General features: G+C 45.8%; 1 protein-coding gene across 2 annotated transcripts in view; it reads right to left on the minus strand.

Annotated features, from left to right (window-relative positions):
* The window catches only part of ifi35 (interferon-induced protein 35), a 39,357-nt gene extending 17,719 nt beyond the window's left edge, over positions 1 to 21,638 (minus strand). Inside the window, exons 1-6 of one of the 2 annotated variants that reach the window (XM_085966406.1) lie at positions 21,536 to 21,638; positions 18,916 to 18,977; positions 14,559 to 14,648; positions 12,324 to 12,482; positions 8,327 to 8,443; positions 6,565 to 6,712 (exon numbers count right to left, since the gene is read on the minus strand). In XM_085966406.1, the coding sequence (XP_085822532.1) occupies positions 6,565 to 6,712; positions 8,327 to 8,443; positions 12,324 to 12,482; positions 14,559 to 14,648; positions 18,916 to 18,945 (544 nt within the window). In that variant the 5' untranslated portion in view covers positions 18,946 to 18,977; positions 21,536 to 21,638. The other variant, XM_085966405.1, reaches the window with a different exon arrangement.

The following is a 21,638-nucleotide window of genomic DNA, read 5'->3' on the forward strand; positions in this document are numbered from 1 at the left end:
GGCAGGTGACCATTGCTCATGCCACCGCTGCAACGTCTGCAGTGCAGCTGCCACCACCTGCAGTGTAGACTGCTTCCAGCCATGGCCAGATCAAGCAGCCAGCCTCCGCACCCTCCAAGCCCAGAGCTCGTCCAGGCCGTCCCTCAGGAGCTTCTGCGCTTCCAGACAGTCAGCAGGCGTCCCCCAGCCTTGACACCGCCACTGGGGTTCAATTACGTAGGAGCAGCAGGGAGGGAAGGGGCCGACCATGAAAGAGAAGTCGGTCTCCACCAAGGGGCCAGCAGTAGAGGGAGGTGCTGAGACGTTTCTTTGGCCAAATTCAAGGACTCCCTCACCTGTTGTGATTGTTGGAAATGGTTTGTTTAGTTTTGCGGCTTTGCCAAAGAGTTAACTGTTATTTTGTTAGTTATGGTTTCTGTTGACATGACGTTGTTATGCTGGAAGGAAGGACGTTTTTGACAAGAAAAGTTTTAATTTACAATGGTACTCGTAACTATTTACAGTCATGGTGGCCTTCAGAGGCTTTGAACGATCCGAAGTGCGCAGGACGATTGACACCCCTCATTCCGTCAGAGGGGCCTCGAACCGAGTTCTTATGAGCCTCTGACGGACGGCCCTTCCAGTTTCAGGAGCCCTCCCATCTTCCTCCTCCTCCTCCTCCTCCTCGTCCGCATGCTCCTCCTCCGCCTCCTCGTCCGCCTGCTCTTCCTCCTCCTCCTCCTCCTCCTCCTCGTCCGCCTGCTCTGCTGGACCTTGAGGGACAGCTGGCATTGGCTGGGTTCGTCGAATGGCCAAGTTGTGGAGCATGCAGCAGACGACGACGATGCGACCCACTTGCTCCAGCGAGTACTGCAGGGCTCCCCCCGAATGGTCCAGACAGCGGAAACACTGTTTGAGCACACCAATAGTGAGCTCCACAATGTTCCTGGTCGCCTGATGGCTGCTGTTGTACAGCTCTTCTGCCGGGGTGGCAGGCAAACGGAGTGGGGTCATGAGCCATGGGCAGAGAGGATAGCCCTTGTCACCAAGAAGCCAGCCTCGTGGGTGAGCCGGCCCCTCAAAAAGTTCAGAAACTGAGGTCTGCCGCAGGATGAACGCATCGTGGCTGCTCCCAGGGAATTGCGCGTTGACTGCCATGATCATTTGGCGGTGGTCACAGACCAGCTGGACATTGAGGGAGTGGAACCCCTTGTGGTTGCGGAAGTCCTCAGGATTCAGTAATGGCGCCCGCAAAGCCACGTGTGTGCAATCAATCGCCCCCTGCACCATGGGGAAGTCCGCAATAGCAGCGAAGCCCTGCGTGCGCTCCGCCTGCTTCTCCAGGGTCAGAGGGAAGGTGATGATTTGACGCCTTCTTCTATAAAGGGCAGCTGTCACTTGCCGGATGCAACAATGCACTGCAAACTGAGATATATTCGCAATGTCCCCAGTGGCTGACTGAAAGGATCCGCTGGCGTAAAAATTGAGGGCAACAGTCACTTTGACGGCCACCGACAGAGAGGTCCTGCACCGTAGACGCGGCTGCAGATCCTCAACAAGCAGGTGGCACAGCTCAGTCACAACCTCCTTACCGAATCGGAGCCTTCGCACACACTGCTCCTCCGACATGGCAAGGTATGACACCTGCTGCCTGAATACCCTCGCAGCGTATCTTCGGATTGGCCGACCTCCATTACCCCTCCTCCTTCTGGCCAATCCCGGCCCTCTCTCCCACCGTCTCTGTGCCCCTTCAAAGTGTCCGGCCATGAGGACGTTCCCCTCCAAAGCAGCTCCCATTCCGATGCCAGTCGGGCAACACGCTGTAATGTGTAGCGCTCCAACTGCTCCGGACAGGTCTGAAGGTCCCAAGTATTTGAAGGCTAAATCCAAAAAAATCTGCTCAACAGTAGCTCACCAACTCTCTGCAGCAATGATCACAATGAACAGGCCAAGTGGCTGCAGCTTTTATACTAGAGCTGTCCCCTTTAAATAGCGCCCCCCCGACTCCGAGAAGGGCCTGGGAACGTTCCATCGAACTGTCACTAATAGCGCTAGGCGGAAAGGTTCGGGGCACCACCGAATATCCGGTCAGGGGCGCCAAAAAGGCGTTGCACACTGAAATGACGTCATGATCTGCCTGCGCACGCAAGCGTGCGCTAACAGTTAGCGCAGGCGCTAAATGTATAGTCAATATGGGAGGTGTCGCTATCTTCATTGCGCCCGCCCGAACATTGGGTAACGCCCCACATTTCGGACTCATTAGGTGCTAATCGCTGGCGCTACCAACCGAATTTCTAGGCCCAAGACTTGTACTGATACAGCCATATTGGTTCATAAAATTCAGGACCAACAAAGAAGTGTGTTAACTTTGGATGCATTCACAGCTAATGCTCTGAGACACATCTTCTAGATGTTTTGCACATGATTTATTAATGCATGATATAATATTTTCATTTCTTAGTGGCACCTACTGGCGGAACGTAACGATAAAGGAGTAATGCAGTAGTCAGTGTTTTGACAGGCTGTCGAATTTGGAGATCTTATGGGGTAGAACTTGGATCTTGTTGCGCCCCTTTTACAGGAGCACAAAGAGCGCAACGAGGGCCAATTTCAGGGTGCAACGCCCCGCCCCCGATCAGTGCCAAGGGTATGGGCACCAGCTCATTTTCATAGGTGGCTGCTCAGGCACCCGTGGCGCTTGTTGGCAGCAAGCGATAGGCCCTGCATTAGAGGCAGTTCAGAGAAGGTTCACTCGGTTAATTCCAGAGATGAGGGGTGACATAAGAAAACTACTAGGCACTTGGTCTAAGTGTTAAACAAAGCTTTAATCAACTGTTTTACAACATGGAGGTCTAATTGTGTCCTTCACTAGTTCCTGTTAAGAATGTCCTGCGCAAGCTGGGCCCGTGCCCGAGTATTTATACTCTCCCTGGACAGCGCCACCTGCAGGCCACTCAGTATTATTTCATAAGTCTTTCTTTCATGAATAACTGATTCATGTCAAGGGGTTTGGCTTATGACGAAAGGTTGAGCAGGTTGGGCCTATACTCATTGGAATTTAGAAGAATGAGAGGTGATCTTATTGAAACACATAAGATACTGAGGGGGCTCGACAGGGTAGATGCAGAGAGGATGTTTCCCCTCGTGGGGAAATCTAGAACTCGGGGGCATAGTTTCAGAAGAAAGGGTCACTCTTTTAGAACTGAGATGAGGAGGAATTTTTTCTCTCAGAGGGTCGTAAATTTGTGGAATTCTCTGCCCCAGAGAGCTGTGGAGGCTGGGTCATTAAATACATTTAAGGTGGAGATAGACAGATTTTTGCAAGATAAGGGAGTGAAGGGTTATGGGGATAGTGCAGGGAAGTGGCCATGATCTTATTGAATGGCAGAACAGGCTCGAGGGGCCAAGTGGCCTATTCCTGCTCCTATTTCTTATATTCTTACATATGTAAATGAGGGGCCTAACAAATAAATTGGTCGGGGATGAGCAGAGCTGGCCCCGGGGCCGCTCTGCTCACGATCCTTCAGGGGTCACTGTGACCTACGCAGCAGCTGCCACCAGAAACTTAAGCTTTATTCCTCTGCTCCTCCTGGCTCCAGAGCACACCCGAGGATCGCTGCCAGCCCGCGATCGAACCCTCTCCCTTTGTCCTTTCACTCCCCTCCCAGGACATACCTTGGGGCCGCTGCCGGCAAGACAGTCGGCCTGAAATTGAAACCTTTACAATGGGAGAGCTGGCTCCGGAGGCACGACAAGTGCCAACAACTCGCCCAAGTGATTACAATGCGGCCTGAGGCCCAATTCCTGGCGAGCCATAAGCTATCCTGGTTGGGGGCGCGCACTGGCTACGCAACATTGGTTATGCGCCCAAAAACGGGCCATAACCAATGTTTTACCCCTTAATCTTTTCTATGTCAAACAGGAACACTAAATATAACTGAAACCAGGAACCTATGACTAACTCAAACACTCTATCAACAATGTTCTCGCTAATTTTTATTTTGACCCGCACGGCCTCTTTAACATGATGCGCAGGCCATTCAAAATTCCGTGAATGCGCGGTTTTTCTATTTAAAAACTGTCTCACCAGCTGCACGGGACAAGCAGAGCACTGCGCGGCCACGCAGCTTAAAGGGAACATTGCCCATTAATCCTTGCAACAACAACTACTTGTATTTATATAGCACCTGTAAAGTAGTAAAACGTCCCAAGGTGCTTCACAGGAGTGTTACAAGACAAACATTTGATACCGAGCCACACAAGGCAAAATTAGGGCAGGTGACCAAAAGCTTGGTCGAAGAGGTAGGTTTTAAGGAGCGTCTTAAAGGAGGAAAGAGGCGGAGAGGTTTAAGGAGGGAATTCCAGAGCTTATGGCCTAGGCAACAGAAGGCACAGCCACCAATGGTTGAGCGGTTAAAATCAGGTTTGCTCAAAAGGGCAGAAATAGAGTGACATGAATCAGTCATTCATGAAAGAAAGACTTATGAAATAATACTGAGCAGCCTACGGGTGGCACTGTCCAGGGAGAGTATAAATACTCGGGCACGAGCCCAGCTTGCGCAGGACATTCTTAACAGGAACTAGTGAAGGACACAACTAGACCTCCATGTTGTAAAACAGTTGATTAAAGTTTTGTTTAACGCTTAGACCAAGTGCCTAGTAGTTTTCTTACGTCATAGAGGAGCGCCGATATCTCGGGGGGGTTGTGGGGCTGAAGGAGATTACAGAGATAGGGAGGGGTGAGGCCATGGAGGGATTGGAAAACAAGGATGAGAATTTTGAAATCGAGGCATTGCTTAACCGGGAGCCGATGTAGGTCAGTGAGCACAGGGGTGATGGGTGAATGGGACTTGGTATGAGTTAGGACACGGGCAGCCGAGTTTTGGATCACCTCAAGATTTCATAGGGTAGAATGTGGGAGGCCTGCCAGGAGTGTGTTGGAATAGTCAAATCTAGAGGTAAGGAAGAAGAGCTGAGGCGGGGCAGAGACGGGCAATGTTGCAGAGGTGGAAGTAGGCGGTCTTAGTTATGCTGCGGATGTCTGGTTGGAAGCTCATTTCAGGGTCAAATATGACACCAAGGTTGCGAACAATGTGGTTCAGCCTCAGACAGATGTTAGGGAGAGGGATGGAGTCAGTGGCTAGGGAACGGAATTTGTGGCAGGGACCGAAAACAATACGGTCTTCCCCATATGCAATTGGAGAAAATTTCTGTTCATCCAGTACTGGATGTCAGACAAGCAGTCTGAGACTGTGGAGTGGTCAAGAGAAGTGGTAGTGAGATAGAGCTGGGTGTCGTCAGCGTACATATGGAAACTGACGCTGTGTTTTCGGATGTTGTTGCCAAGGTGCAGCAGGTAGATGAGAAATAGAAGGGGGGCAAGGATAGATCCTTGGGGGACACCAGAGGTAACGATGCGGGAGCGGGAAGAGAAGTCATTGCAGGTGATTCTCTGGGTACGATTAGATAGATAAAAATGGAACCAGGTGAGTGCAGTCCCACCCAGCTGGACGACGGTGGAGAGGAGTTGGAGGAGGATGGAAGTGGTCAACCGTGTCAAAGGCTGCAGACAAGTCGAGAAGGATGAGAAGGGATAGTTTACCTTTATCACAGTCACAAAGGATGTCATTTGTGACTTTGATGAGAGCTATTTCGGTACTGTGGCAGGGGTGAATACCTGATTGGAGGGATTCAAACATGGAGTTCCAGGAAAGATGGGCACGGATTTGGGTGGTGACAACATGTTCAAGGACTTTGGAGCGAAAAGGGAAGTTGGAGATGGGGCGGTAGTTTGCAAGGACGGACAGGTCAAGGGTTGTTTTTTTTTTTTTTTTAAAGAGAGGGGTGATGACAGCAGATTTGAAGGAGAGGGGGACAGTACCTGAGGAGACAGAACCATTAACAATGTCAGCTAACATGGGAGCCAGAAAAGGAAGTTGGGTGGTCAGCAGTTTGGTGGGAATAGGGTCGAGGGAGCAGGAAGTGGGTCTCATGGACAAGATGAGCGCGGAGAGGTCATGAGGGGAGATCGGAGAGAAACTGGAGAAAGAGTTCAGGGCTAGGGCAGGGGGTAACCTTAGGGGAGGTTTGGCCGGCATTCTAATGGTTACAGGTATACGCATCCCAACAGAACCATTCAGTATTTAAAGCCAATAATCTTTGAACTTTGGTCACTGGGATCCTAGTACAGGAAACTTTCGATTAACCGGCCCCTAAATAACCGGAACGCTCTATCCACCGGCAAAATTCAGGAGTCGGTTCAGGTAACTTTTTTTTAACTTTTAGTTACTTTTTTTACTCCATTTGTTGCTGTGCAAAGGTGTAGCTGAAGCTGTTGCTAAGCTACAGAGACGCTTGCAACTTGTGCCGATTGTTTTGAAGCTGTTGCTACAGGGCGTGTTGCTTTATTCGGAGCTCTGAGCTCCGTATCTTTTACTATAGCGTTCGGTTATCCAGAATTGTTGACGAACCGGCACCACGTCGGTCCCGGATAAAAAAAAGTTTCCTGTACAAGTAGTATAGGTAGACATTCAGTACCAATTGATCGCTTTTCCACTTTCTTACTGATGATGGATTGCGTTTTACCTTCTTCATCATCGAATGTGATCAGTGCACATCCCCCTCTAACTGGATACCGAATGCTTGGCTTTACGTCAAATTTTACTGCTGGTTTGTGATCTTCCAGTACCTTGCCAGTAAAAATCCATTGTTTCTGAGGCATACAGGAAGAAACCTGCAGGGATTTCAAGAAAGCCGGAAAATGAATGTGTTTGACTTGGGGAAACAAATAAGTAGAATTTGTGTAAACATATATTAGCACTAAGATGTGGACTGTAGACTATTAAGGCATACTGTCTGATATTAAATGGTTACTACTGGCCAGACTGTTGTTAATAGGGTATCTGTCAGAAGTATTATCCGCAACTATATAAGACAGTTATTCCTTTTATACAAGATGGAGCATGAGTACGCCTTTTGAGTGACACTCCCCCTGGACAATTCCTTCTCTACAAACTATTTCACCACAAAACTCACTCTCAATCTTCCACATATGGCCTTCCCCCTGGACAATTCCCATGCTCTGCCGTTTCCTTTTCCCTTACTATTGCCACGTTTTATTTTCTCGCAAGTCGCCAGCCACAGGGTGGCCAAACAACCTGCTCACGGGCCCCTGTCAGTGCTGTTCAGCTGCTAAGCGGTAATCCTTTGGCAGACGAGACCCTCTCTTACCACTGTTTGAATCTATCAGTCCTTGGCATTCGAATGGGATGGCACAGCCAGTGCTAGAATCGTCCCATGTGAGGAAATTGGGAATATCAGCTTTGGCAATATTAGATTTGGCAGAAATGTTGGTATAAAAGGAGGCCATTTGTGCTGATGCTAGTTCCCTCACCAGAGCTATCTACTCTAATCCCATTTCTCTATTCTTTGATAAAGTCCACTCCTCTTCATTCAAAGTAGCTTAATGCAAATTATCTGATGATTAATTTTTTATGCACTGAATTACCATTTGTATGTTATTTATGTTGCTTAATTCAAATTATTGGACAATTCAATGTTTTTAGCCGCCCTTAAAAAATTCAAATCATCAGGAGTAGACGATCTTCAAGTGTTTATCTGTTTCTTCTTAAATGCTGTGAACGACTTGGCTTCAATAGTTACCTGTGGTAAAGAATTCCAAATTCTAATAATCGTTTTTGTGAAAAAAATCCTTCTAAACTGCTCCTGTATACTTCTTAGTTTAGTTTTTGACCCCTTGTTACTGAATCACCAACAAGTGGAAATAAAGAATAGGTCAAAGAATCCTGCCCAATTCTAGCACTATACCTCTGTGACACAGCATACACTCCCAAGCATCCGCATATACCACTTTGCAATTGACTCTAAAGAGGTTGGATGACTCATCTCCCAATCTATCTACAAGAATATGTGTGCATTAGCAGATGATCCCTATGGGATAATACTAGGGTGTGATTGTCTTTTTGGGAACATCCTGCTGGATTTAGATTCAGGTTCCTTACCTTGACACTTTAAAATTTTCAACTCTGTTCAACAGGAATGAGTTGGCAAGAGCTTTTCAATGTGGAAGCAACTAACGTCAGGTCTAGAGAGCTCAATGGTACAGCATATTTACACAGGCTCTGGCAGCTATTCATCAGCAGGTGATGATATAACTTCCCCCAGTGCAGTCTCCAGCAGAGAGATGTCTAGGGTCATTATCCCAAGTGAGCCAGCGCAGTACAACTGATTCTGAACATTAAACGATAGTGAACCCAGATTACAATCGCTTCTGGCCTGTTTTCTCTCAAGCCTTTGAACACCTAACAGAACAATATTGCCACCTCACCTTGAACTGCTCCTGCAGCTCTGCTTCTTCCTTCTCAAGGTTTGCTAACTCCTCCTTTGTATCGTCATGCTCCTTTAGAATAGTCTCATTCTCTTTCACTGCTTCATCCACTTGTTGCTGCAGAAGAACACACACAGATTGATAAAAATGCTGAAATCATTGAGATTGTTTGCAGCACAAGGCAGGCGCTTGTAATGAGCTCCAGATTCATGATTCATTTAGGTAGTGCACATTCTAAACAAGAGCTACGTATGGTGGAGATCTCCCTACAGACAGGTCCTGTGTTTTCTGAGAACTGAGCTTTTTTATTCCACTGAAAGTAACAAGTATAAGGGTTCGGAGAGTAATCCCAATATGTCGACCCAACCCTTAGAAACAAGACCAAGGTAGCTGTTCCAATCGGAAGATCAGCAACTGAAAGGTTCAAAAAAAAGTTTAATTTCCTTTTCAAAAGCATATCGGCTTAGAAATTACTGTTGATGATATTAGCATTTAACACACATACATACGAACAAACAAAAATGACGGGCAAGAAAAGGCCCGCTGGTCCATCAAACCTGCCTCACACGCATGATGGCCAGACCATCATGACTAGACACTGCTTACTTATCACTCCAAACCTTTGCACAGTCTTGAACACTTCTATTAGATTCAGCCACCTCCGCGCCCCCCCCCCCCTCCCCCGCCGCAGCCGTGTAATCTCCTGGGAAAGGCAAAGAAAAACAGAAAAACCCAGGGCCAATAAAGCCTCTGGACAAATTCCTCTATGACCCCCTCAGGCAATCGAAACAATTCCAGGATATCACATGGACTGAGCATTCGTTATCTGTTAATCCACTTACCTTCTATATGACGCGATCTCTGACTCCGTCAAGAACCAGTCCAGCTCCCTCTTGAATGCATGCAGAGAGTCAGCACACACTAACAGCTGTAGTGTTTCTCTGCCTGCTCTTCTGATGCGGTATTAACCCATTAAAAAAAAACCAAGGTAATGCCTCCAAGAAAATAGGGGACAGAAGAATATCATTGGAATACAAGCGTTTGTAGGTAATGTAGTCAACAGTCATTTAGAATCACAGAATGGTTACAGCACAGAAGGAGGTCATTCGGCCCGTTGAGCCCGTGCCAGCTCTCTGCAAGAGCACTTCAGCTAGTCCCACTCCCCGCCCTTTCTCTGTAGCCCTGCAAATTTTTTTGCTCAGGTACTTATCCAACTCCCTTTTGAAAGCCATGATTGAATCTGCCTCCACCACCCTTTCAGGCAGTGCATTCCAGATCCTAACCACTCGCTGAGTAAAAAAGTTTTTCCTCATGTCGCCTTTGGTTCTTCTGCCAATCATTTTAAATCTGTGTCCTCTGGTTCTCGACCCTTCCGCCAATGGGAACAGTTTCTCTATCTACTCTGTCTAGACCCCTCATGATTTTGAACACCTCTATCAAATCTCCTCTCAACCTTCTCTGCCCCAAGGAGAACAACCCCAGCTTCTCCAGTCTATCCATGTAACTGAAGTCCCTCATCCATGGAACCATTCTTGTAAATCTTTTCTGCACCCTCTCTAAGGCCTTCACATCCTTCCTAAAGTGCGGTGCCCAGAATTGGACACAATACTCCAATTGAGGCAGAACCTGTGTTTTATAAAGGTTCATCATAACTTCCTTGCTTTTGTACTCTATGCCTCTATTTATAAAGTCCAGGATCCCGTATGCTTTTTTAACTGCTTTCTCAACCTGCCCTGCCACCTTCAACAATTTTTTCACACATACCCCCAGGTCTCTCTGTTCATGTACCCCCTTTAGAATTGTACCCTTTAGTTTATATTTCCTCTCTTCATTATTTCTACCAAAATGTATCACTTTGCAATTTTCTGCGTTAAATTTCATCTGCCACGTGTCCGCCCATTCCACCAGCCTGTCTATGTCTTCTTGAAGTCCATCACTATCCTCCTCACTGTTCACTATACTTCCAAGTTTTGTGTCATCTGCAAATTTTGAAATTGTGCCCTGTACACCCAAGTCTAAGTCATTAATATATATCAAAAAAAGCAGTGGTCCTAGTACCAACCCCTGGGGAACGCCACTGTATACCTTCCTGCAGTCCGAGAAACAACCGTTCACCACTACTCTCTGTTTCCTGTCACTTAGCCAATTTCGTATCCATGCTGCCACTGTCTCTTTTATTCCATGGGTTTCAACTTTGCTGGCAAGCCTATTATGTGGCACTTTATCAAATGCCTTTTGGAAGTCCATGTACACCACATCAACTGCATTGCCCTCATCAACCCTCTCTGTTACCTCATCAAAAAACTCAATCAAGTTAGTTAAACACGATTTGCCTTTAACAAATCCATGCTGGCTTTCCTTAATTAATCCACAATTGTCCAAGTGACTGTTCATTTTGTCCTGGATTATCGTTTCTAAAAGCTTCCCTACTACCGTGGTTAATTTGACTGGCCTGTAGTTGCTGAGTTTATCCTTACACTCTTTTTTGAACAAGGGTGTAACATTTGCAATTCTCCAGTCCTCTGGCATCAGCCCCGTATCCAAGGAGGATTGGAAGATTATCCCAGTACCTCTGCAATTTCCACCTTTACTTCCTTCAGCATCCTAGGATGTATCCCATCCAGTCCTGGTGACTTATCTACTTTAAGTACAGCCAGCCTTTCTAGTACCTCCTCCTTATCAATTTTTATCCCATCCAGTATCTCAACTACCTCCTCTTTCACTATGACTTTGGCAGCATCTTCTTCCTTGGTGAAGACAGAGGCAAAGTACTCATTTAGTACTTCAGCCATGCCCTCTGTCTCCATTTTGGTCCCTAATCGGCCCCACCCCTCCTCTTACTACCTGTTTACTATTTATATGCCTATAAGATGACTTTCGGATTCCCTTTTATGTTAGCAGCCAATTTATTCTCATATACTCTCTCTTTGCCCCTCTTATTTCCTTTTTCACTTCCCTTCTGAACTTTCTATATTCAGCCTGGTTCTCACTTGTATTCTCAACCTGACATCTGTCATACGCTCCCTTTTTCTGCTTCATCTTACTCTCGATCTCTTTTGTCATCCAGGGAATTTCTACCTTTTCTTTGGATGAATATTCAAGAAGGCCACTGTTTGGCCTCATGCTTCATTATTCATTTAACCTGTATTGCTACATGCAAGTGAGGTAATATGACATCACTGTGTACAGATGTTACCATATTTCCTAGCCACTAAACTCCCCAACTAAAGTGTGCTCGCTGACCTACATTGGTTCCCGGTTAAGCAACGCCTCGATTTTAAAATTCTCATTCTTGTTTTCAAATCCCTTCATGGCCTCGCCCCTCCCTATCTCTGTAATCTCCTCCAACCCTACACCCCTTCGAAATATCTGCGCTCCTCCAATTCTGGCCTCTTGTGCATCCCTGATTTTAATTGCTCCATCATTGGCGGCCGTGCCTTCAGCTGCCTGGACCCGAAGCTCTGGAATTCCCTCCCTAAACTTCTCCGCTTCTCTACCTCTCTCTCTCCTCCTTTAAGATGCTCCTTAAAACTTACCTCTTTGACCAAGCTCTGCCCTAATATCCCGCTATGTGGCTCGGTGTCAAATTTTGTTTGATAACGCTCCCATGAAGCACCTTGGGACGTCTTACTATGTTAAAGGCGCTATATAAATGCAATTGTTGTTGTTGTAAGCATCCAGACAAAAATGTCCATTTTTGTTTATTTTTTAAAAACAGCTCTTCCTGCTGCTTCACCAAGAGAAAATGATTCACCCACAAGTCCACCACTTGTGGAATTCTTTTGAATGTTCGGGATTCATGCAGGAAGTTTCCACATGTTATTGTGTCCTGATCATTAATACAGCTCGTGCAAATCACAGGACTCAGGTGAATCACACAAGTTGGAAACTTTATTGCGTCAACAGATTAAAAATTAAACTGACATGGTTTTCTAGTCCATAAAATATAAACAAACAGTCATAAATAAAAATAAATCCAAACCACAAAATTGCTAACCTGAAAGTTTAAATCCTGAATCTCTCTTTCTGATTTCTCATCCTCGATACTTTTGTAAAGTCTTTCAATCCGGATGTTATATTCTGTGGCTAGATTTTCTAGTTCACACTTGGCTCTTTCCAATTCAACCTTGTCTTTTTGCAGAGACTGATAAAGGGCCTGGTAAGACAAAAAAAAATCCTTTATTACATAACTCCACCATCAACTTGTTGCTCCAATTGGATTGGAAAATGGCAAATGTCACTCCATTATTTAAGAAAGGAAGGAGGCAGAAACCGGGGAACTACAATACTTACGTCGCTCATTTTTTTCATCTGGCATTGGGCCATGACTTAAATATTCTGTCGAACACATTTTGTAGTTCCTGAGCTGCCTTTCAGACTTAACTGTCCCTTCTAGTTTGGTCTCAGCCCAATTTTCATTGAGCTTCAGAATCCAAGATGAAATTCACCATAAGAAAAATATTAAAAAGTAGAATTCAAGCTCCATCTTCTTTAATTAGTTAATCCCCCCCCCCCCCCTCCAAATGATCATTCCTGTCAGAACACGTCACTTTGAGTAACACAAGAACATAAGAAATAAGAGCAGGAGTAGGCCATTCGGCCCCTCGAGCCTGCTCCGCCATTCAATGAGATCATGGCTGATCTTCTATCTCAACTCCACTTTCCAGCTCTATCCCCATAGCCTTTGGATTCCCTTAATGTCCAAAAATCTTTGATCTCAGTCTTGAATATACTCAACGACTGAATATCCACAGTCCTCTGGGGTAGAGAATACCAAAGATTCACCACCCTCCGAGTGAAGAAATTTCTCCTCATCGCAGTCCTAAATGGCCGACCCCTTATTCTGAGACTGTGACCCCTGGTTCTAGACTCCCCAGCCAGGGGAAACAGCCTCTCAGCATCTACCCTGTCAAGCCCTCTAAGAATTTTATACATTTCAATGAGATCACCTCTCATTCTTCTAAACTCAAGAGAATATTGGCCCATTCTACTCAATCTCTCCTTGTGGGACAGCCCTCTCATCCCAGGAATCAATGTACATAAGAACATAAGAAATAAGAGCAGGAGTAGGCCATTCGGCCCTTCGAGCCTGCTCCGCCATTCAATGAGATCATGGCTGATCTTCTGCCTCAACTCCATTCACCGGCCCTATCACCATATCCCTTGATGCCCTTACTAGTCAGAAATCTATCGACTTCTGTTTTGAATATACCCAATGATTGAGCCTTCACAGCCCTCTGGGGTAGAGAATTCCAAAGATTCACCACCCTCTGTGTGAAGAAATTTCTTCTCACCTCAGTCCTGAATGGCCTACCCTTTATCCTGAGGCTGTGGCCCCTGGTTCTAGACTCTCCAGCCAAGGGAAACATTCTCCCAGCATCCACCCTATCAAGCCCTGTAATAATTTTGTATGCTTCAATGAGATCCCCTCTCATTCTTCTGAATTCAAGAGAATACAGGCCTAGTTTACTCAATCTCTTCTCATACGATAGTCCCGCCATCCCAGGAATCAATCTCGTGAACCTTTGTTGCACTCCCTCTATGGCAAGTATATCCTTCCTGAGGTAAGGAGACCAAAATTGTACACAGTACTCCAGGTGTGATCTCACCAAGGCCCTATATAATTGGAGTAAGACTTCTTTACTCCTGTACTCAAATCCTCTTGTAATGAAAGCCAGCATACCATTTGCCTTCCTAATGGCTTGCTGCGCCTGCACATTCACTTTCAGTGACTCATGTACAAGGACACCCAGGTCCCTTTGAGCATCTGCATTCCCCAATCTTTCACCATTTAGGAAATACTCTGCCTTTCTTTTTTTTCTACCAAAGTGGCTAACTTCATGTAGTGAACCTCTGTTGTACCCCTTCTAAGGTGAGTATAACCTTCCTTAGGTAAAGAGAGAAAACCGTACACAGTACTCCAGGTGTGGTCTCAACAAAACCCTCTATAATTGCACCAAGACTTCCTTACTCTTATACTCCAACCCTCTTGCAATAAAGGCCAACATCCATTTGCGTTCCTAATTGCTTGCTGCACCCTGCATGTTAACTGTCTGCGATCCATAACAACATTATAAATGCATTTATGAAAGTGCATTTGTGGTTTTACTAGAAAGACTGAACACACCTCAAACACTTTACGATGCTGCAATACACAGCACTCAGAGGAATTCCTACTTGTGACGATTAAAAAAATGCAAACTTTTACTTTAAAATTTCACTTTAATCTGACCTTGCAGTTTTCTATTTCCCGTCTGATTATTTTCAGCTGTGAGGCATCATCCAGCAACAAATCCGGGTTCAGGTGTCTATTGAGGATGCCCTGTAAAAAGAAACAGACACACATGAAGGGTCCCATTTGAAACATTAATCTCTTACAAAACTGTCAGTTTGGCTTAGTTGATCGCACTCTAACCCCTGCCTCAGAGGTTTATGAGTTCAAGTCCCACTTGGGACTCGGCCTTCAAATTAGGCTGATATCTCTATGCAGTATTGAGGCAGTGAGTGCTACATTGTCAGACGAGTTGTCTTTTGCATATTCCACTAAATTGAGGCCCTTACTTGCTCAGGTGGATGTACAGTAATGTAAAAGATCCCAAGGTACATTCACAAAACTAAACAAACAATCTGCAGATTCAAAATCTGATTCTCCTTCAGAAGGTTGTGGGTTCAAGTCCCACTCCAGAGACTTGAGCACTAAAATCTAGTCTGACACTCCAGTGCAGTGCCGAGGGAGAGCTGCACTGTCGGAGGTGCCGTCTTTCGGATGAGATGCTAAACCGAGGCTCCGTCTGCTCTCTCAGGTGGACGTAAAAGATCCCTTGGCAATATTTCGAAGAAGAGCAGGGGAGTTATCCCCGGTGTCCTGACCAATATTTATCCCTCAATCAACATCACCAAAACAGATTATCTGGCCATTATCACGTTGCTGTTTGTGGGGATTTGCTGAGCGCAATTTGGCTGCCATGTTTCCTACATTACAACTGTGACTACACTTCAAAGAAGTACTTCATTGGCTGTAAAGCGCTTTGGGACATCCGGTGCCTGTGAAAGGCGCTATAGAAATGCAAGTCTTTCTTTTTTGCACAATGAAAAGAAAAAAATTGCTTCCTGAATTTTTTTTCTTGCTAATTATTTTATAGAGTTCTCAAGAAATGATTCCAAATACAGTTTAATTGGATAAAATCTCATGACCCATGTACAAAGCAATTGCATCCTGGGTATTCTAAGGTTGTATTCCAATTAATTTAAATACAAAATCCATTTAAAGTGTTGCAAAAAATTAATAAGTTTAATAAGAAATCGTGGAACGTATTTTCACTGAACAGTTTGGTATCATGAGTTCTCCTGGTGCCTTGACCAACATTCCTCCTTCAACAACACCACCAAAAACAGGTTATCTGGTCATTCATCTCATTGCTGTTTGTGGGAGCTTGCTGTGTGCAAACTGGAAGCTGTGTATGCCTACATAACAAGAACGTTTACACTTTAAAATTAATTTGTGAAGTGCTGTTGGATGTTTTGAGGAGGTGATAAGGTGCTATATAAATTTAATGTGTATTTCAGTCTCTTTCTATCTTGCCCATTCAATGCTGAACATCCTGCTGTGCATTTCTAGCACTTTGTGTTTCTTCACAAATGCAACATTCGCCGCCATTCCACCTTTGAAACTGACCGCAACATCGGGATTTGGCGCATGCGGAAATCCTGAAGTTGGGGTCTGTCATTGACTGCTCCAAAACAGGCTGAACTGTCCGCCGCCACCCCCCCCCCCCCCCGCCAGCAGAGCCGGCAATCTGTGTAATCTCTCAAATCAGGGAAACTGCCAAAAACTTCGGCTCTTCCGCAGTAAGTTCGCTGTTAAATTCCCCACTAAAAGTTAGACCCAAATGATTCGGTGTAACTGGGGTTTTGACAGCGTTATTACTGCTAAACAATGTTAAGGGCCTGGAAAACTAATTTAAATTTTGTGCAGTGTGAAATTTGTAGATTTTAATTAAAATTAAAATTTTTAAGAAACTTTTTTTTTTAAAGTTTGTCCATCTTTAGTTCAGGTCTGCCTTCTCCCCATGTGAGAGCCCCAATCTTTGTTTTGCCCTCACTCACATTTTTAAAAAGTTAGGCCTAGAAATTCACTATAGCCCCGTTGGGGCGCCAGCCTCGCCAGGGCGCTAAAAGTAGCGCCCCGGAAGCATTCGCGGCCGCCCGCAGTAAATTCAGTTGGAGCGTCCCAAAGGGAAGCGCCCCGCATCCCTCTTGGGGTGCTGCAACTGAATATCGTTGCGCAACGTGCCGCAGCGCCACACGCTGCAGCATGCCGCGCTGCGGTACTGCAGGCCTTCATCCCCTACTTAAAGGTGAGGGGCCTTGTGCAGCGCGATCTGGGGCCCAGCTGGGCCCCCGAGGATCGCGAGTGCCAGCAAAAGAGCCCGGCACCGAGGAGAAGTGCCGGGCTCTTGGAACGCAACCGGCACTCCGCGGGGCGGTGGGTTCAGGAGGCCGGGGACGGCAGCGCAGAGGTGTGCTGGCAGGCAGCCAGCAACAAAAATGGCTGCCCGGCACCTCTCCTTTAATTTGCGCCTCCACCGCCGCAGGTAGGCCCCCCTGAACCGGTCGCACATAGCGTCCGGCGTTAAATCAGGGGCCGCTTCTAAATATCGCAGCCGGGGCATCAGCGTGGCGCTGCGCACACCGATGACGTCATCGGTAGCAGCGCAGCGCTAACGGCTAGCGCCACCACTAGCGTCCCGCTGAATTTAGCGGGAGGCGTGGCCAGTGGCTTGCGACCCACTTAGCGCCCTCTTAAGGCGCTAACGGGTGGCGCAGCCAACTGAATTTCTAGGCCTTAGAATTTTAAGAGCTTACTTACTTCCTTGTTCGCTGTCTGTGTGAATTCTGCATTTTGATTGGCTGCTCAGACAGCTTGTTGACATCACAGCAGCTCGCACTATGGGACTCCCACTATACTTCATTGATTTGAATGTCGGAAACCCTGAAGTTCTCGGCACAGGGATCGCGAGATCCTTGTGCGAAGTGTACTTCGGGGCCGGCAGCGAACGCCTTCGCTTCGCCGTTGACCGCAAATTCCAGGCCCATGTTATCATGTCAAACTAAATGGAATACATCACTTGTAGATGATCTCTAGTCTATGCTGAGTTACTGCGTCAAGTTTTGGGCACTGCATCTGAGGAAAGGTATATTGGCCTTGGAAGGGGTACCGCGCCGATTCACTAGAATTATACCAGGGCTTAAAGGGTTAATTTCTGAGAATAGGTTGCATAAACTTGGTTTGTATTCCCTTGAGTTTAGAATCTTGAGGGATGATCTAATCAAGGGGCCGTATTTTCCGATCGGAGGCTTCCTGCGTGCGGAGGCCTCCGATCTGGGAAAAATCTACGTACTTACCTGAGGGCTCCCAAGGTGTGTATAGTTCCGATCCTGGGCCTCTCCAACTCCAAGTGCGCAAGGCCCACGTATCCCAGGGGCGCAGGCGGTTCACAAGCGTCCCCGGGATCACGAGGGCCATGGGGAGCCAATAGGAGAAGGGAATCTCCCTTCATACACTTGACAGATAGACCTGTCAAATGTATGAATGGAGATCACCCCAAAAACACAGTAAAACATTACATAAATTTTTTTAAAAACCATCACGTTTTTAAAATGAGTTAAAATTACAAGAAATTAAATATTTTAAACAAAAATGTAATTTTTTGAAAAAATTAAAGTTTTTTACAGGGCTGAAAATAAACGTACCTTTTTAAAAAGTATTTTAAAATTATAAATGAGTGGGAAAAAATTTTTTTTTTTTTTTTTACTTTCTCAAATCTTATACTGATTAAGCATAAGATTTCTAAGGGTTTTCAGCGGGCGGAGGTTCTGCAGAAAAGCGGAACTCTCCACCCGCAGAGGGCCTTCTCCAGGGCAGGCGTCCGATCTGTCAAGAGCATTCTTGACAGATCGGAAATACCGTTTTTCAACGCATGCACTTCGCATGCCTGAAACCGGCATTTCCAATGTCCCTACGGGCGTGTACACAGCCCGTACACACCCGTAGGGATCGGAATATGTGGGCCAAGGTGTTTAAAATGATAAAGGGATTTGATTGGGTAGATACAGTGAAACTATTTCCTCTGGTAGGGGGATCCTGAATAAGAAGGCATAATCTTAAAATCAGAACGAGGCCATTTCGGAGTGAAATCAGGAAGCACTTTTTCACACAAAATGCAATGGAAAACTGGAACTCGCTCCCCCAAAATACGGTGGATGCTGGGTGAATTGAAATTTTCAAGATTCAGATTGATAAGATTTTTGTTCGGTAAGGGTATCAGGGATATGGAGCAAAGGCAGGTAAATGGAGTTGTGGTGCAGATCAGCCAAGATCTCATTGAATGGCGGAACAGGCTCGAAGGACTGAGTGGCCTCCTCCTGTTCCTATGTTCTCTTGTCACTGTGACAAAAATCATGGGCAGCTCACCTGTTGCATCTGTGCATGCTCACTCACTCCAGGGCTTATCAGACATTTGTGCTCAGGAAAATAGTGTCCCTTTCGCTACAATACACAGGTTTTTTTTTTCCAACTATTGACTCACCGGTTCGAAACTGGCATGTGTGGATTCCATGATGAAATTTATGCAGCCTCAAGATTGTAAACCTGTTACAAAAAAATAAAGATTCACATTAATTCCTCCAGGAAATAACTCCAATGTGCTGACGCCACTGAGGATCCGAGTATAGACCATAGATTATATTTTGCTCTGTTTGCTATTGTTGGGACGTTTTATTACTTTAAAAGGTACTATATAAATATATAAGTTGTTGTTGTTGTGAAAGTGGGTATAGGAATAAAGCAAATCACCCACTTTATAGTCACGTTGATGTTTTCACCAACATTCCGCCCCCCCCCCCCCGCAATTTTCTCCTGTTTCTTTGCTGGAGTACAGCTCCATGTGAGCCAGCAACCAGGATAGGCGCACCAACGGCAGTGTTCTCACTCAGGCCAACATCCCCAGCATCGAAGCTTTGACCACACTCGATCAGCTCCGATGGACGGGTCACATCGTCCGTATACCCGATACGAGACTCCCAAAACAAGCGCTCTACTCGGAGCTCCGACACGGCAAGAGAGCCCCAGGTGGGCAGAGGAAACGCTTGAAGGACACCCTCAAAGCCTCCTTGAAAAAGTGCAACATCCCCACCGACACCTGGGAATCCCTGGCCCAAGACCGCACAAAGTCGAGGAGAAGCATCCGGGAAGGCGCCGAACACCTTGAGTCTCTTCGCCGGGAGCAAGCGGAAGCCAAGCGCAAACAGCGGAAGGAGCGCACGTCAACCCAAGCACCCCACCCACCCGCCCCTTCAACCACCGTCTGCCCCACCTGTGACAGAGACGGTAGGTCCCGCATTGGACTCATCAGTCACCTGAGAACTCATTTTTAATGTGGAAGCAAGTCATCCTCGGTTCCAGAGAGACTGCCTAAGAAGAGTATACCTCCCCTCATGTGGTCATTCTCCATCTGTGATTCTCTTTTGCTTCCTAGTCTATGGGCATTGAGGCCAAATACAGTGGCCAAATTGTAATCAGCTAACTCAGCAGAGACCAGGGATCAAACTTGGGTCCATCCTAGGCCTTATGGTTTAGTGTCACACCGCAGACAGACACTTAGCCATCGCGGGAACTCTGGCCAGTGTGACGAACTCTCGTCATTGATACTGCCCCGGGCCTGTGATTCATCCAGAGCTTCTACAGCAGTAAATCTTGTGACTGCTTAGTTACTTGAAATCGTCAGTGATTAGCGGATTCTACACAAATTGCAGCTACCAGTTTCTGTCACATGAATGGAGATTTTAAATATTCTAATCCAAGCTGCTTGAGCCTGAAAACTGTACTAGTGTTTGGGGGACCTGAGCAACTCAGCCTGGAGCAACATGAAATTCTATCTATCCCCCTATAACCACGTTTTGCAAGTTCCTTGCCGGACAGCTGGGTACTACACTGAATCAAAGGAAAGACTCCGGGAGAGGACAGGGTCTCTGTGAAATGCACTGGATGTTGAAAGACTAGAGTGGAGTTTCAGCGGGACCGCTGGATAATTACACAGCTGCTTCCATTAAATATTAATCTTGATTTTAAAATTTGATTTGTATCTTGCACTGCTTAATATTAATAGGCCTTGAATTTACACTTTTTTAAATCAGGATAAACTTGGCTTCCAAATGTTCTCCAAAAACACAGGACACAAGGACTATTGCACAGTACCAATAATTCCTATTACATTCAAACATAAGAAAACCACTGCACGCTGTACTCTACCCAGAAACAATGGCAATGCAACTAATGCCAAATAACTTTACCATGGTGTGAACACTTTTGCCCCCACAGTATTGACAGTATCATCTTCTCCATGAAGTAGACATTGTCTCATAGTAATAATGGTACATATTATTCTATGTGGTTTTACAAAAAGCCATGTGACGGGGGGATATTTTTATACTGTGATGTATGTGATCAAAGGGAATAAGAAAATAAATACCTAATGTACACTAGTATTGGGGGAATAGAGGATTGGGGGAATAGAGGAGGGGCCGGGGAGGATGCTGAGGCCTAAAAAAACGACCGTGTTTGTAAAAGTTTACACTTTAAAGAGAATGCTCCATTTTAACAATGAAATACAAAGGAAAACAAAAGCTGAAGATCGCATACACTATAAAAATACAGAAGCATGTTAATTTCTAACTAATTTTCAAATGCATGCACGTTATAAAAGATTATATTAATGTAACCCTCATCAACACTTTCACTTTCGATTCTTTGGTAAAGAAATTAAAACTATCATCGCGTCGCATTGCTTTTTCCCCCCAAAATAAAATTCGCCAATTTGCTGCACAACACAAGACCCCCAAGATGTAAAATTAAAAGAGTTCATTATCTTTCCGAATAACTAGTGTGGAATTGGAAAGATGTCCCTTGAGCTTCCGTATTTTTCTCGCGTATATATTACGTTCTTAATAAATAAAAGACGCGAAATACTAAAGAAAATCAACATTTCTGCCATCTTGTTCACTATTAATGAGTCGAGGGGGGAGGGGGAAGGAGGACCCCGAGATCTTACCCGAACACCAGCCCTGGGTTTGTGAAAGAGCAGCAACGCGGCCAGTTCCGGGCTCCAGTTCTTCACGTAACCACGTACATTACAGGAAAGTGAAACTCACCAACCCCTTGGGTTGTTGCAACAAAACTGGAGCCCAAAGCAAGAGCAAAGCTCATCAGCGAATGCTACAGCTCAGTGGTAGAGCGTTTTCCTGTAAGATCAAA

This window comes from Somniosus microcephalus, chromosome 24 (genome assembly GCF_052327205.1).
Source record: "Somniosus microcephalus isolate GS21.2 chromosome 24, FLI_Smic_1.0, whole genome shotgun sequence".
NCBI lineage: Eukaryota > Metazoa > Chordata > Chondrichthyes > Squaliformes > Somniosidae > Somniosus > Somniosus microcephalus.